The sequence below is a fragment of the Pagrus major genome, chromosome 18 (genome assembly GCF_040436345.1).
Source record: "Pagrus major chromosome 18, Pma_NU_1.0".
NCBI classification, from domain to species: Eukaryota; Metazoa; Chordata; class Actinopteri; order Spariformes; family Sparidae; genus Pagrus; species Pagrus major.
In genome coordinates this window covers 9776615-9792523 of record NC_133232.1, presented here as the reverse complement: position 1 = coordinate 9792523, position 15909 = coordinate 9776615, and the positions used below count along the sequence as shown (strand labels likewise).

General features: G+C 37.7%; 2 protein-coding genes across 3 annotated transcripts; one reads left to right on the top strand and one right to left on the bottom strand.

Annotated features, from left to right (window-relative positions):
• Positions 1-226: 226 nt before the first annotated feature.
• Positions 227-5701, top strand: LOC141012888 (uncharacterized). Its single transcript, XM_073486439.1, has 5 exons — positions 227-290; positions 1423-2289; positions 2396-2538; positions 3513-3622; positions 4289-5701. Exons 1-5 carry the CDS (start codon positions 227-229, stop codon positions 4422-4424), a joined length of 1320 nt encoding a protein of 439 aa, XP_073342540.1. The 3' UTR covers positions 4425-5701.
• Positions 5702-8923: 3222 nt separating this feature from the next.
• Positions 8924-14923, bottom strand: LOC141013420 (C-type lectin domain family 4 member E-like). Of its 2 annotated transcripts, XM_073487138.1 has the most exons (7): positions 14801-14923; positions 14353-14442; positions 10668-10766; positions 10418-10468; positions 10187-10329; positions 9713-9822; positions 8924-9270 (listed from the first exon to the last, which is right to left on the bottom strand). In XM_073487138.1, the coding sequence occupies exons 2-7, from the start codon at positions 14420-14422 to the stop codon at positions 9135-9137; spliced, it is 609 nt and encodes a 202-aa protein (XP_073343239.1). In that variant the 5' UTR covers positions 14423-14442; positions 14801-14923; the 3' UTR covers positions 8924-9134. The 2 variants fall into 2 exon arrangements, with proteins under 2 accessions (XP_073343239.1, XP_073343240.1); XM_073487139.1 differs by lacking the exon at positions 10668-10766.
• Between the last annotated feature and the right edge of the window lie 986 nt (positions 14924-15909).

Sequence of the window (15909 nt, the reverse complement as noted above, 5' to 3'; positions counted from 1 at the left end):
AGCAATGTCTAAAATAATTGAGCAGGACTAGATTGAAGCACACGTTAGCACATTTTTTTTTTTTTTTTGGTATTGTAGCACAGTTATAAATACATATTTTTTAAAAAGTGTCAAAAAATGTAAGAACTGACTTTTTATGTCAATAACTTAATAATATATTTGTGGCTTTACATCTACGAATGTCTCTAAACGGGAAAACAGTGAGACCATTATCAGAATGGATACCATGGAAATCGACGACGACGTCTGTGGAAGCCGTGACCTCACAATGGAAAGCCTCATTACTGAAGGTACAGTATCAACCTGAATTCATATGGACAGAGTATTAGGAACAATAGATACAACTTTTAAAAAGGGTAATTCATGTATTTCGGATTCTAACCTGTTGATAAACTTCAGTTTTAAAGAAATAATCTTAAATATTTTCTTTGTGCTGCTCTGTATAAGCACTTCAAAGAAACCTTTTACAATTGTGTTTTGTCGAGAACATTGAGGCTGCTTCTGTTTCACAGGGAGATAATGTGTTTATCAGAGGGAATGCAGATCTGGTATTAACATATGTCCTGAGAGATCTGATCACAAGTGTACAGCTCCAAGTCCATCAGTTCACATCTTGCATTAATATCTATTGCAAATCAAATGATGATGTACATCATTGGGACAAACAATTTGTTTACACAAAGAAAGAAATATTAGAAATATTATTATTATTATAATTAAAGAATTATCGTGTATAACATTTGGAGAATTTACAATAAAGCCCAAATAATCAAGGATTTGGGTTTAACAAAGATTATACACAGAAGACACTGAAGCAGACGAGCTGGTACAGCGATGCCGAGACAAACGGGACACTTTTTATAAGGAAAGAAAAACCTTAGCATGTTGCACTTAATGCTGAATTTACTGCACCAGCTCGAATAATTGAGAATTTGCAGAAGCTGTTTTGCAGAGATTGTTGAGTTTCTCCTCAGGCAACATCGCTCAAAATCAGGCAATTTGAAGGGAGTCTGATAATAATGTGGTTACTAGTTCAATGGTTAGTTGAAACAAACGTGTGTTGACAAACATTGGCAGGTTAAGAGAGCCGAGAAACTAATTTACATTACGATGGAAAAACAAAAAAAACATAGACATTACTAACATACTGTTTTCTTGCTTACTTGATTTAGTGGATTTTCAGAGAAGAAAGCAGTCCTCCAAATGTGTGACAGTGTGTCTTGGATTACTGTGCGCTGCCCTGTTGGCTGGTAACATTGGACAGATTATCCACTGTAAGTGATTTGTTCGTCCTTTCATGTTTGAGAAACCAGGTGCAGCTAACATCGTAGATACACGAAATATAAAGGAGAGAAAAGACACTATCAATTTTAAAAATCCAATAATCTGAGCAAGTATTTTAATTTCTTTTGCATTTCACAGATGAGATAATCAGCCAGCAACGCAACCCAACGCAGGCCAGTTTCATCATTCAAGCAGATCGCCTGCAGAGCAGCTATGAGGCTTTAGCTGCAGAGAGAGAACAGTTAGAGGCCAGACTGACTAACCTGAGTACAGAAAAAGACCAGCTGCAGCAAAGTTATAATTCTTTGACCACTGACAGAGATCAGTTCAACGCCAGTTTCAACAATGTGAAAACAGAGAAGGAACGTTTACAGGCAACTTATGACACCTTAAAACGAGAGAGCGATCAGTTAAAGACAAGCTATAACAACATGCAGAGGAATCTTGAGGAGGTGCAGACCAGTCGCAATAATCTGACAACAAGTAGAGACCAGTTACAGACCAGATACAGTACCCTGCAAAGAGAAAAAGATGAGTTAAATGTAAATTTCAACAATCTGAAAACGCAGAAGGACCAGTTACAAGCAAGTTACAACACCTTAAAACAAGAGGGAGATCAGTTAAAGACAAACTATGATGACGTGCAGAGGAATCTTCAGGGGGTACAGACCAGTCGCAATAATCTGGCAGCAAGTAAGGACCAGTTACAGACCAGATACAGTGCTCTGCAAAGAGAAAAAGACGAGTTACAGACTCTTTTTCGTCAGCTTCACGGGAATTACTCTTCGCTGACGAGGAACAAAGACGAGCTGCAGAGAAGCTGCGAGACATTGAGTATAAGTCAAAACCATCTTCAGATCGGCTACAATTCATTGTGGAAAGAAAAAGAACAACTGAAAACCAGTTATAAGACTCTACATAAGGAAAACGAGCAGTTACAGACAAATTACAACAGTTTAGTGAGAGTTAAAGACGAGTTACAGAAGAGCATTGACAAAGTAAAAAGTAAGATATTTCTCAAGTTTTCATTCATTTAGTAAACAGTTATCGGTTTTGGTTTTCTTAGCTGATGGGTGATTTGTCTCTCTCCACTTTTACCTTCACCTTGCAGGACGGGCATGTCCGACAGGCTGGCAGAAGTTTGACACCGGCTGTTACTTTGCTTCAACTTCGAAGAAAAACTGGACCTCAAGCAGACAAGAGTGCATCGACATGGGAGCAGATCTGGTCGTCATAGACAGCCAGGATGAACAGGTGGGAGAGAAAGAATGAAGAATGATTCTTACTCACTGAATTGACTTTCTTATGAGTAAGAAGCATTGCCTATATACTGTATACATAGTGGTATATTTTCATGATAAACAGCAGGGTCCACTCCTGTGCTCTTGGCAAACAGCATGAATTAATAACATATAGCTTCCTTCCTTTAACCCACCCTGCCCCCTTCAAAGGTGTGAGACCCACTCCCAGGTCATTTCTAGTATCACTGCTACTACCGATGTCTTCTCTTTGGAATTGTGTCATGTAAGCTAGCCGACAGATGTCTTTTTGTACGTACAAACTAAAGAGGAATTTGACTGTCTTTCAGCATGCAGCTTTACTCTCACAATATTGAAAATGTCTACATAACCTGCAGTATAATGACATTGTGGCAATGATACCACCCTGCTGCATGCCTCAGTTGGGAAACCACTCCATGCAATCAGCTAAATGTTACACCTCATTCACTAGTGCCTAGTTAGCTATGGTTATTACTATTCATTAACTATATACGTATTTGTTAGCCTTTGGAAAAACAGATTTTCATTGCTTCATGATAGACAAACTTTTTGAGAATCTAAGACACAACATGCTGGATAGCGAGTCTCCTCACCTTAAAAACTATCCCATCATTCTGTGCACAGACGCGTCAGCTCAAGCTGCTTCATAACTTACTCTCTGTTACTGCATCTGCAGTGCTAGATTACGTGACAACACCAAAGTCAGACACTTCTGTTGGCTGGTCTTGATGTCTGAGGTCAGCATGTCCAAATAGCATTTAGGGTTTTTGTGTCATGAAGCAAACAGCAATGAGTTAAGATAGATGGATGAAGAAAACCAATGGAAATTGATTCATAGTTATCTGCCTATGAAAGCAGGGGATGACAGTAGAAAACAAGTCTGACTGAAACTTTTTTGCATATTTATGTTCTCATTAGTCTTTTCTTCTCTGTGTGCTACACCAACAGGTATTTGTCAAAGATATGTTGACTTCAGGTCAAAATGCCTGGATTGGTCTGACTGACAGTCTCACAGAGGGGACCTGGATGTGGGTGGATGGGACCCCCGTCACCACAACGTAAGTGTTAACTGCTAGTGAGTGAGTCATTACATTTATCAACAGCACCACTGGACAGGTTCCTTGATTCTTCATTGCATTAACTGTAAATATTCAATTTTTGTCACTGTTTATATCCTTTTATTGAATTTTTGAATAACTTCAACTGTTACGCAATCAATATCAAGATTTATCTGCGATTTGAACCTTGGCCCTGACAGAAGTCACTTGATAATAACCTTTTGTGAACTGAACTAAATTACTGCCAATTTTGTTTTGGTTTCGAACCTTCGTGAAATGTGCAGCAGTAGAAAATGTGGAGGAAGGCTTTTTAATGCATTTTAACAGCAAGCTCCAGCACATTCAGCTCAAAGACCTGGCATGCTGAATCAGGAGGTGATGTACTCTCATACTGAGACATTACACAACTGCTTCCGCAGAGACATTGATTTCAGCTAAATGTATTATGTTGTGTGAATGCACTTCAAAACACGCGGAGGTGGCGATGGGGGTGGTTTAAAAAAATCCCATGATTGCATTAAAACTCCAGATAGTACTATTTCCATGCAAATGAGTTTGGGTCAGGAACAGCAGGTCGGGGGCAGTTGAGAAAACAAAAAGTGGGCGCTGTAAAATGTCTCTGAGAGAGGAGTAAATTGTCTCTGTCTCTGTTATCTTGTACATCAGATACTGGCAGCCCGGGCAGCCCAACAGCTTCAATGGGAACCAGGACTGTGGAGAAATCCTGCCCAGATCAGCAGGAGTGGGAGAATGGAACGATGATGGCTGTTTCGCTGAACAGAACTGGATCTGTGAAAATTAAGATCACAATAATTTAAACAGATGGTGCGTGGCTTTGGACCGTGGTTCTAATGTACATCTTCAGTGTTTAAGTCTGATGGTATTCTTTATTTGTCTGAAATGTAATGAAAAGACAAATACCAACAATAAACTGATTCTGAACAAACTCTATAGTTTATGGTGGAAATACTCAACACCACCATGGTGTATTAATCAACAGCTGAAAATAGTCCCCAAAAAATGCACTATTTACTCCAGTGCAGCTGTTTCAGGAAATTAATGAGCCTTTTTTGAAAATGATATCTTATATTTGTGGCCCATTTTACTAGATTTTCATCTTCTGTGGGACTCATGGACTGGGAACTGTTGACAAAGTGTTGAAAGACGGACATACACGTTGTCCTTCCTTATTTGTAGACAATAACAACATTACAGTATGCTGTCAGCCTTATTCTCTGAGACTGTTAAAGGGTCAGTTCACCCAAATTACAATCAAACATACTTCTCTTATTTATGTACATAGCTCTCGTGGTATTTTACATATAGTTTTGGCTTTATTTGCCAAGGTTTGAGATATCTGTCTCTGCATTTACTCCAGTACAATGATGATGATGGAATGTGTTTTTTTGGTTTTAACAACACTGATGGTGAGAGCAGGACCTCTTACCAGAAACAATGTGTATTGTATAACAAATGTATTTTTTAGTGCTGTAACCAGTTTTATTTTTTATGATTTGGGTGATCCAACCCTTTAAACATACACAAATCAGCTTTCTTCACATATACATTTCCATCTAAATGATATTTTTATTTTGCAACCAGACATCTCTTCATAAATTATCTTTCATTATTAAGTGAAATTTGATGCAGAATTATTTTATAATTTCATAAATTACTCTTTAGCTGATGATTAGTGTTTGATGTAATGGATATATATATATCGATATTTATTAATCTACTATAGTATTCTGTGGCTGTTGGCATAGCTTTACATATATCGCCATCACTATGATTTATTAATTATTATGTATGAAAATGAATGTATAACAAATAATTTATGTTACAAATCACATACATGCAGCATTTGTATTAATAATCCACTGTACCACTCTTTAATACTGATACAAATGAATGTCCATCTTTCTTTTTTTCCAAAGAAATTCACTGTTTGTGTTTGAGGAGTGTGTGCAATTAGTTTTTACAGTCGAATTAATGAATTAATTAAACAACTGTATCTTTCCCTGGTATTTAAATGGCAGTGTTTACAGGATATTCAATCACAAGAACTAAAGAGAGATTCTGAAATATTCATTCTTCTTTATTTAAATTGAAATTGATTGGATTCAGCCCTGGGAATAGAAGGAATCTGAACAAAACAGAAATCCTATAAAACTGGTGACATTCATACAGTACCTGGAGCAGCAGCAGAAGTCAGCTTGAGGCTGTCTATGCTTTAGATATGCAAGAGCTCTCCTTCTGGTTTAACTAAATGAAATCCTGTTATTGTGCATGCACACTTCTGTTCTTAGTACGACATCACAGACTGGTGGTTGGTACATTTAGCACTTATTAAAGTTATTGTGTAAAAGTATTCCTTTGGTAAAAGTGAAAGTAGTACCAGTAGTACTGGTAATAGTGAAATAACAAAAGTACAAGTAAAAGTACATTATACATATATTTACATGCATACTACGGTTTGACTGATTATTGGCCTGGTTGATTAGTAGATCTGATATTGATTATTTTTATGATTTGTTTTGTTCTTTTAGTTGTTATCTGATTGCTGATGAAATAGAGTAATAAAAAAATGTGCTACGTTGGCTAGCAGCATGTAATCTGCAAAATAACTAGTAACTTAAGTTATTGAGTAAATGTAGTCTTCAAAAAACTACAACTTTTGTAGTGGAGTGAAAGATAATGAAGCAGAAAATGGAGACGCTCAATCAGTGGCACGTCACAGAGGTTGTCAGCACCTCTCCACGCAATTCCAGCTCTTAAATGACAGTCAACCTCAGCCTGACCACAGAAAGGGCTTTCCAGAAATATGTCCAAAATGTTTTTATTACATCGTAAAAAATTAAAAACTACGTAAATAAGTGCAGCGTCATTATAGTTTATATGTAAAATGGCTGTAAAATGTGTAATATGGCCGTTTATTTTGCTACCTTGTTGCTATGTACTGTACTGGAAAAGTCACCTCATTTATTTAAATCCATTAGGTCATCAGACTAATGCACAAGCAACACCCTTTAAAGTGTTTTAAAACCCTTTTTTTCTGCTCTGTGAGTCTAACCAGACCAACATGTCTGGTTGAGGCTCCTTGATCTTTTATTTTTAGGCAGGCGGCCCCAAAGAGAAACCTCACCACCCGCCTACGTCCCGGTGGGGAGCCCCATCTCACCACCCGACCACAGACGGTTTGGATCGGACTCATCTCTGGGGGGAATGAAAAGGCTTAGTCCAATTAATGGTTGAGATACCCCCTTCAAGAGCAGCCGCACTCAATGCAACCGCCACCACACCCAAAGTGAGCCACATGCCAGAGCTTGGTGTCTCTGCCCGCTAAGTACATCTGCTCTGTATACTGCTCACATGTGACTGATTCTAAAACGTGCTGCGTCTTCTTCTGTGTTATGTAACATGTAGTGTGGTGTGGCTGCAAAGAGCGCCGTCAGCACTTGGTATTTGTCAGTGCCTTGTCATCTGTTCAGGGTGCAGCAGGGTGACGAGCGGAGGTGGACACAGTAGAAGCAACACCTTTACGATATGATGCAATCCAACGCAACAGCTCTGCTATAAATCTTACTCAGCCTACTTCATTGTGTTGAGTGTCTGTTGCTTTTAAGTTTGTCCAAACCTTCCTCTTTCCTTTATTAGTACAATGAGTACTTATGTACAGTTTTAAGGTTCTTGCATACTTTACTTGAATATTTCCATATATACTTACATTCAACAACATAATGGTGGCAAATATTGTATTTTTCACTCCACTACAGCCTTAGTTTCTCTGCAGATGTAGTTTAGTTAAAATAATAAAGTAATTCTAAGTGCTATGTCGTAGGCAACTGGACTTGATTCAGTTTCTTGAAGACGCCTCAAGAAACTCAAACAAGAAACTGAAACCAGTCCAGTTGCCTATGATATAGCACTTAGGATGTATTGTTATGGATTAAGCTATGGGGCAGGATATGAAGAGTTGAAATAAGAGCCACCTTTACCAGCTGTGGCATCGCTGATGCTTGCACATTCAGGCCTGGATCGCACAGAGACTTGTCACTAAATGTGTGGTTGCTTTAAAAACGCCCCAGAAAAGCCTGTTTCAGACAAAGCGACGTGGTGCACCTGTGGAGCCGGGCTGTGTGCGCATCCGACCATCGTATGTCATTAATGGCAAAAGCGGAGCAACAGAGTTAAGAATATTTCAGCTTCTAAAAACTGACTTGATGATGGTTGTGACTGGTTGTGACTTTTTTAATACTCACGTAATTAAGTAAAATTTTGAATGCAAGACTTATGTCTACCCCCAAAACGACCAACTGTGTTTGCTGGAAGAGGTAACAACATGATCACCCCTCTGCTACTGGGTCCTGAGCCTCAGCAGTTGTACCTTTAGTCTCTGGTGGTGGGAAAGTGTCTGCCCCTTCACCACATGTCCACCCACATTATTATTCATCTTTTTTTTTATTGAAATGCACAAATAGATGCAAAAAAATATATATATATATAGTTTTGAATTTCCATTTGCTGTATATTCCTTTTCTATTTACAATGCAGACTTACAAGCACAAAATGCTTCAGCTAATGCCCTCCTCAGTGTGCAGGCTTGATATCAAAATGACCCTGATTGCTGTGTGAGTTGGCACATGTCAAAGGAGAAAGGAAATGTTTCTAGGCAACAGAAGCCTATTTTAGGAAGGGGAGCAGGCAAGTGTTAACAGATTTGTTTATCTTTTTATGACATCTGCATGTTGACCCCACTACAGACCACTTGAGTAACCAGTTAAACAGTAAATCTTAAGCTTTGGCAAAGGCCACGGAATATTAGTATCAGTTGAAGACATTGATAGCAAATGTTTTTGTACAATCATGCAATTCATATCCCATAACATCAAACACTATAATCATCAGTTAATTGATAAATGTATGAAATTATTAACTATATTCCGCATCAAAGTTTACTTATCTAGAATCATGGAAACTGATGTATTAAGATTTTCTTAAAATTCTTTAAACTTAAAATGTGATAATTTAGATAATGATTGTAAAAGCGAAAAAGCACAATGGTTAGTCCGAGGGCTGGTTCTCTCACATTACAAAAGCAAAGTGGTCACAGCATTTAAAAAAATATATTTGTTTTCCTTTTTTGTTATAAATAACTTAAATTGCAAACTGACATTGTCTTTGCCATTTTTTAATGTTGTTAAAACCACAAAATGTCTTATTTCCAAGGATGTATATATATATATACATATATATATATATATATATATATACATATATATATATATACATATATAAGTATTGTATTTCAAAGGGACTATTTTCAGCTGCGGATGAACACACAATTGGTGAATATTACTGGCAGCAGGAAGTGTTGGTGACATCGACTCAGGATTGTTTGTAGAATCAGTTAATTGTTGGTTTTGGTCTTTTCACGTTGTTTGTTGAGTATCACCACAACATCACAACAACAGTCCACACACCATTAATATCTGTGTAGATCACTGTCATCTTATTGCTCGCAGATATACAGTTGTTCAACAGAACAGGCTTCATCGTTCCATACTCCAACTCCTGACGATCTCTCCACCACTTCTCCGCAGTCCTGGTTCCCATAGTAGTTGTTGGGCTGCCCAGCCTCCCAGTACCTGATGTACAAGATAACAGAGACAGAAATGCTTTTTACAGCACCCATTTACAATCCCACAATTAGCCATATCTGGATTAGAAACATCCTTAAACACTGGTTTGCTTATCGATACTTGTGCCCACTCCACGGGTCATTACACCTGTCAATGAGAAGAACAGCGATGAAGAAAAAGTGAAATTTAACTGATTGTACTGCATCAGTGAGGTTCTTCAGTAGCATCAAAGCAGATGCCTTCACATTTTTACCTCCTCACCTCCTCTTTTGCATGAAAGATCAAAACCAAAACGGATTTTGACAAAAATTCAGTTCATAAAGCTTATTCGTGAGTTCCTTACTGTAAATATAATGAGTAAAAAGATTGTTAATCAAGGAACCTGTTGAATTATAATGTCTTCCGATCTCATAATCAAAGGAGACTCGCTCCGGCACTCGAAACTTACGTTGTGATGACTGGGGTCTCATCCACCCACGTCCAAGTCCCCTTTTTAACACTGTCTGTCAGACCAATCCAGGCATTTTCGTCTGACTTCAGTAACCAGTTGACAAATGCCTGGTAGTGTAGAGTAGAAAATAATTATTAAAAACATAGATACTCAAATTATTTCAGTCAAATTGTTGTTTGTTTTCTAGTGTTATCTTATTCTGACCCTTGACAACAAAATCAATCAACAGAAGTCCCTAATGTTTGCAGTGTCTTATCACTCAGATGTGATCAGTTGTATCATATCAACATTTCTACAATATGTCATATTACATCAGATTACATGTGTTGACTTTTATGTCTGGGGGTGGAGGAGATGGTGGTGATGTGACACAGACCACTGCTTGAGACTGCAACATTTGTCAGTGGGAAATACTGGACTTCCTTCCTTCCTTCCTTCCTTCCTTCCTTCCTCTCTCCCTCCCTCCCTCACCTGTTCCCCGCTGCTGTCTATGACGACCAGATCTGCTCCCTTGGCGATGCAGTCTTTTCTGCTTGATGTCCAGTTTTTCTTCTCAGTTGAAACAAAGAAACAGCTTGTGTCTAACTTATGCCAGCCTGTCTGACATTGCATGCCTGCAAAATTGGAAATATGGAGTGGGACAAAATATCACAAATAGGCAAAGAATACCAAAACACTGCATAGTAAATGAATCTGTCTTACTTTTTATTTTCCTCGTCATCTTGGTGATCGTTTGGGTCATCCTTTGGTTAGCTGTAACCCAAACTCTCTGCATTAAATCATACTTGGTCTGGAGCCGATTTGCACTAATATTCAGTGAATAGTAATGAATAAATAATGCGATGTAGTTAGTCTGTAACTTATCATCTGCACTGGCTTCTCAGACATTAAAGACCGTTGCTAAATACATTATTGATATTTTTAGTGACAACAAACAACAAGCAGCACTTACAGTAGATAATCTGTCCGATGTTACCAGCCAACAGGACCACACACAGTAATCCAAGACACACAGTCACACCAGAGGGAAGCTTTCTAACCTTAATATCCACTAATCAAAAATGAAAACAAAAAAATGTAGTCAAAGGTAGACATCGTGTTGTTGAAGAGTAAGACCCAAATCAACATCTTTCTGACCAATGGGACATTTGCAGGTGCGTTAATATGTTTAATGTGCTGCAGCTGAACAGCTAATCGGCTATAGAACATTCATCTTACTCAGTTAAGTAAGATTTGATTTGCTGTATAGAAAATAAGGTCCAAGGATACTGGAACAGCATGCTATTGAATCAATGCAAAGATAAGCCATCATTAAACCCAAAAATATGAATTATAAAACTCTAATAATAATGAGGAAATGTTGCAAAAATGTTGATTACATTGCTTCCTACATAATCCAGGCAGTGATTATGTTTGTCACTGTTTCCTCTTCAGAAGGTTTTTTTCTTGTGAAATAGAACTGCCCTCATAGTTCTTCAATACTGAAAGTTAGAAGTTTTTAGGAACTACTTACACAAAGCAGCACAAATGAAATCTATTTGAAAAATAGATGATTTCTTTAAAGGTCCAATAATGTAGAAAGTGACATTTCCTGTCTTTCTAGTAGACACCCAACATAAAAGTATGAACCTGAAGATGAGCATAACGTGGGACATGTTAAAGAGGTCATATTATGCAAATTTTCAGGTTCATACTTTTATTTGAGGGTCCTAGTAGAATAGGTTTACATACTTAAATTTTCAAAAAAAAACTTTTTTTTTTTCTCATGTGGTGCATTGTTGCAGCATCCCTTTTCACACTGTGTCTTGAATGCTCCATTTTGGCTACAGAGTGAGACAGCTCGCCTCTGTTGAATCTTTGGTGAGAGTTGTACATGTGCATTTCTTAACAGGCAGGATGTAGCCAATCAGAGGCAGAGTAGGGCGGGTATATGGAGTTAGATTTGTGTCTTTATTACATGCGAGAAAATAAATGATCTGAGAGAAAAAAAAATATTTGAGAGAAAAAGTTTTCATACCAATAGCAAAAAATAATATTTGAGACTAAAAAAAGTTTTGAGAGAAAGTATTTTCTCATAGAACATAAAAAAATATAAATTTGACATTTTTAAAATTATTTCTGAAAAAAAAAAAATCTCTCTCAAAATACTTTTTTTTAACTCTCAAATATATATTTTTTTGCTATCAGTGTGAAAACATTTTCTCTCAAAAAAAATGTGTTTCTCTCAAAACGTTTTTCTTCTCTCTCTCAAAAACTAAGTCTTTGCTCTCGATGCAATTTCTTGCTCTCGTGTCAGGATTTTGCTCTCGCTGTGATAATGTCATGGGGGGGCCACCTTCCTATTGGCCAGTCGGGTGAGAATCGTCTTGGGAGTCAAACTGAATTATTACACCATTGTCGATTCACCGGCATAGATGCGCTGCCTTAGTTGAGCGCGGAGACTCCAATGTGTATTATATTATTAGCATGCTAATCGCTAGTAAAGCTAATCGCTAATTAGCCACCATGCTAGGTAAACTTGCAAACTCAACTGGTTTATACTATTTTTAAATCAAATGCCAAATGAATATGTTGATTTAGATAGTTTCACTCCTTATTTAGTGAGTAGTGAGCTAGTTTCTACCTTTGCACTTGCTAGCCTCAAAGCACCTGAAGAGTAACTGCTTGTTCATCATATACAACCTCCTGGACACCTTTCAGCTAGTCTGCATGGAAGGTAGCAACCCTATAGCTAGCTAACGTTAGACAGTGATTGATATACCGTTTGAAAGTGTCCCACCTAGTTTTGTGTAAAATAGTCTTTGTATGGTTGTTGCACTACACGTTTAGCTACACTGCATGTGTAGCTTGCAAACTCAGCTACACAGGGCTTATTCTAAATATTTTTTACCATCTAGCCGAGGTGTAGAGCTGACAAGGTAAATTGCAGTATAAACCAGGTTAAAAATTTCAAATTTATATTTTTTATGTTCTATGAGAAAATACTTTCTCTCAAAACTTTTTTTAGTCTCAAATATTATTATTTTTTGCTATTGGTATGAAAACTTTTTCTCTCAAATATTTTTTTCTCTCTCATAAAATGCTTTTTTGCTATCAGTGTGATAACTTTTTCTCTCAAATATTTTTTTTTCTCTCAGATCATTTATTTCCTCGCATGTAATAAAGACACAAATCTAACTCCATACAGGTCATGCCGAGCAAGGTAGTGTGATCTAAAATAACTCTGCTACAGCAGGAGCAACTGTATGTCTGCTGACTGACTGGAGTGTATATATTTCATAATGATATATATATAAACATATAAAAATATATATTTATATAACGCCTGTTACATAGTGACCACATAAGTCACAGAAGTAAAGGCTCGACTCCAAACCAGGCGTTTCAGGAAGTGCAGGAGCAGTGTTTTCTGTGGGAGAGAGTAACTCCCTTTGGTGTGGACTTTGGGTTTTTTGCACTTTGCGGACCAAAAATGCTACACAACACAATAAAGCAAAGGCAAAAACCCAAAAAGCATAATATGACCTCTTTTAAGTTACCAACCAACAGGTTAGTTTCCAAAAGTACATGGATTACCCTACCATATACTCTTAGGGCCGGATCTACTAAGATCCCAAATTGCTTGTACTAATCTGCGTGCGCAATCTAGAAATTTGCGTGTGGGGTTGAACCGCGGTTTGCGGGCGATTTACTAAGAGTGATTGCGTAAATGACAACAGGCGCAAACATGTTGGAGACACGCCTATTTAAATGAGGGTTTAGCGTGTTTCATGGTTTTCAGCATGGCAAGTTTGAGAGAGCGAAAGCGCAAAGTGAAATTTGACCCTTTGGAATTAGAAGTGTTGGTAGAGGAAGCAAATAAACATTTCAATGAGCTGCAGCAAAGGAATCTGACGGTCGCGCAAAGGAACGCCGTGTGGGAGAAAATCAGTGAAAAAGTTAATGCTGTTGGAAAAAACAGGCGAACAGTGGATGAAGTGAAAAGGAGATACCAAGACATCAGAAGAAGAACAAAAGAAAAATTGGCGTATAATAAAAGGTCTGCAAATAAAACAGGCGGGGGCACCGTGGATGAGATGCCTCTGACCACCGTTGAGGAGCAGGTGCAATCCGCTCTGAGTTCCTCCAACAGCTCCTAAATGGCAAGGCTGGATATGTTCTAATGATAGTTTCCGTTCTCGGCGTCTCCTTCCATTGTTTCGGCGTCTCCTTCTTGCAACAATAACCGCAGCCATGTGTGCGCAATTACGCATACAAACCGTTTGCACCTCCCTTTGAGACGTGTTAAATATAGAAGCAGTTTCTATTTAGCAAAATTGCTTTCAGGTTTGATAAATCACTTTGCGTGTGCTAAATTAATATATTTACATTTTCTCCACCCAGAACACGCACAATTGCGTGTAAACGCCCCATATTGCATATTCATTGCTGCAAACGAACTAACTGGATGCAGATGCGCTATTTTGCACCTTTGACAGATGCAACCCTTTTTGCGCACTGTTAGTAAATCAGTTTGTACAATTTTTTGCGTGTGCAAGGAGTTTGCACACGTTTTAATACACGCAAACCTTTAGTAGATCCGGCCCTTAATCTCTTAATATTTTATTTGTCTATATGTTTTCAGGTTGATACTGTACCTTGGCTAATGAGGCCTTCCATTGTGAAGTTCTGACTATCTGTTTCATAATCGATTTCCATTGTGTTCATTCTGATAATGGTCTCACTTCCTGTTTAGAGGAGACATTTATAGATGTAAAGTCACATGAGACATTCAAAGTTAGCTCTTAAGACTTTAAAGTATTCTTTTTACAGCCTTTTAAATCAGTGTTTATAAATACAGTATGCTCTCATCAATTGACTAAACATGGAGTCTAGTGAGATGTTGCATTCAAATTAAAATCCTGCTTAATTAATATAAACTTTGCCAGTAACATAAAGACAAATTATTGTTTGCAATCACTGAGCTAAAATCTACAATCGTGGATTGAGCTGGAGTGAAAGTGAAATAGTGTTGGTTGAATCTGCAGAACATTTACTTACAGTATTCAATAATGCAAGTGGGAAAACGTCTAAATATGCACTTACCTGGGATCTGAGAGGGCAGAGCCAGTACGACTGCTTTCACATTAAGGTGCTGCCACTGATTTATAACAAACAGCTAAAATAAATGTACCATGTGTCATATGATACAGAATTATTAACTGCACAGGAAACAGAATGCTCTTTCTGCTCATGTCACTAGGCTGTGTCTGGTCTTTTGATTTAAGTTTCGTCCAGTCAGTTTAGTTATCTTGGAGAAGTGGTTTAGTTTTCTTACTTCCTCTCACTGCTTGTTCTTTGTCAGGCTCCAGACTTTTGCCAACTCTGGTTTCTGTTCCCTTATCCAGCAGATGCACTTCCCACTCGGTTTTCTTAAGAATTTATTGATAGTGCAACATAAGTGATTAACAAGAAGACATACATGGCAATGCAGAGAAACAACAGCAACCAGAAAAATGGGAGGATAAGGATAAGAAATTATTAATTAAGAAATGAAGGAGGTATACTTGAGATTTCACATTTAGAGTTTCTTTTTATACTATTTGAGTAGGCGTTTGTGTATGGATTGCATGTGTAGGGGTATAGTGGGTAAGGGAAAGAGAGAAGGAAAGGAAAGGAAAGGTTGTTGGTGTCACATGACATGACATAATGGGTAAGCCATATTGCAAAATTTGTTTTTGAAACAAAAGGATGGCAATGTCATTCAATTCAATGGGCTTTAGTTTTTGGTGCAGACAGTCGACTTCCTGTAGGCACAGAAGAACTTTAGCTAAGGTCTAATGTCAGCATGCTAACGTGCTCACAATGACAATATTACAGTAACAGGCTGAGGTTTAAGCATATAAAAATGTTTACCACATTCATGTCTTAGTTATGTGTTAGCAGTCTAATATTTGCTAATTGGCACTTAACACCAGTACAGCAGCTGATGGGAATGTCATTAATTTAATGCCATTTCATGGCAATCCATCTCGTTCTTGTTGAGATATCTCACAGAAAAAACACACGTGGACATCGTGGCAGTGCTAAAGAAAAAGTAACTGGATACTCTGAATGTCAAGACAAATGTCATGATAATCCTTCTAATAGTTATTGAGATATTTCAACTTGGGCCAAAGTGGTGAACCAAAAAGACTAGCATAGTTAGCATACTC

What these genes read in the sequence shown, in the direction of transcription:
- LOC141012888 (XM_073486439.1), top strand. Translation starts at nt 227, where the DNA reads ATGGAAATCGACGACGACGTCTGTGGAAGCCGTGACCTCACAATGGAA. An exon ending in GGAAAGCCTCATTACTGAAG is followed by an intron (nt 291 to 1,422) that starts GTACAGTATCAA and finishes TGCATTTCACAG; the next exon opens with ATGAGATAATCAGCCAGCAA. An exon ending in TAGACAGCCAGGATGAACAG is followed by an intron (nt 2,539 to 3,512) that starts GTGGGAGAGAAA and finishes CTACACCAACAG; the next exon opens with GTATTTGTCAAAGATATGTT.
- LOC141013420 (XM_073487138.1), bottom strand. Translation starts at nt 14,422, where the DNA reads ATGAACACAATGGAAATCGATTATGAAACAGATAGTCAGAACTTCACA. An exon ending in GATGACGAGGAAAATAAAAA is followed by an intron (nt 10,330 to 10,417) that starts GTAAGACAGATT and finishes CCAATTTTGCAG; the next exon opens with GCATGCAATGTCAGACAGGC. An exon ending in GAGACCCCAGTCATCACAAC is followed by an intron (nt 9,271 to 9,712) that starts GTAAGTTTCGAG and finishes CTTGTACATCAG; the next exon opens with GTACTGGGAGGCTGGGCAGC.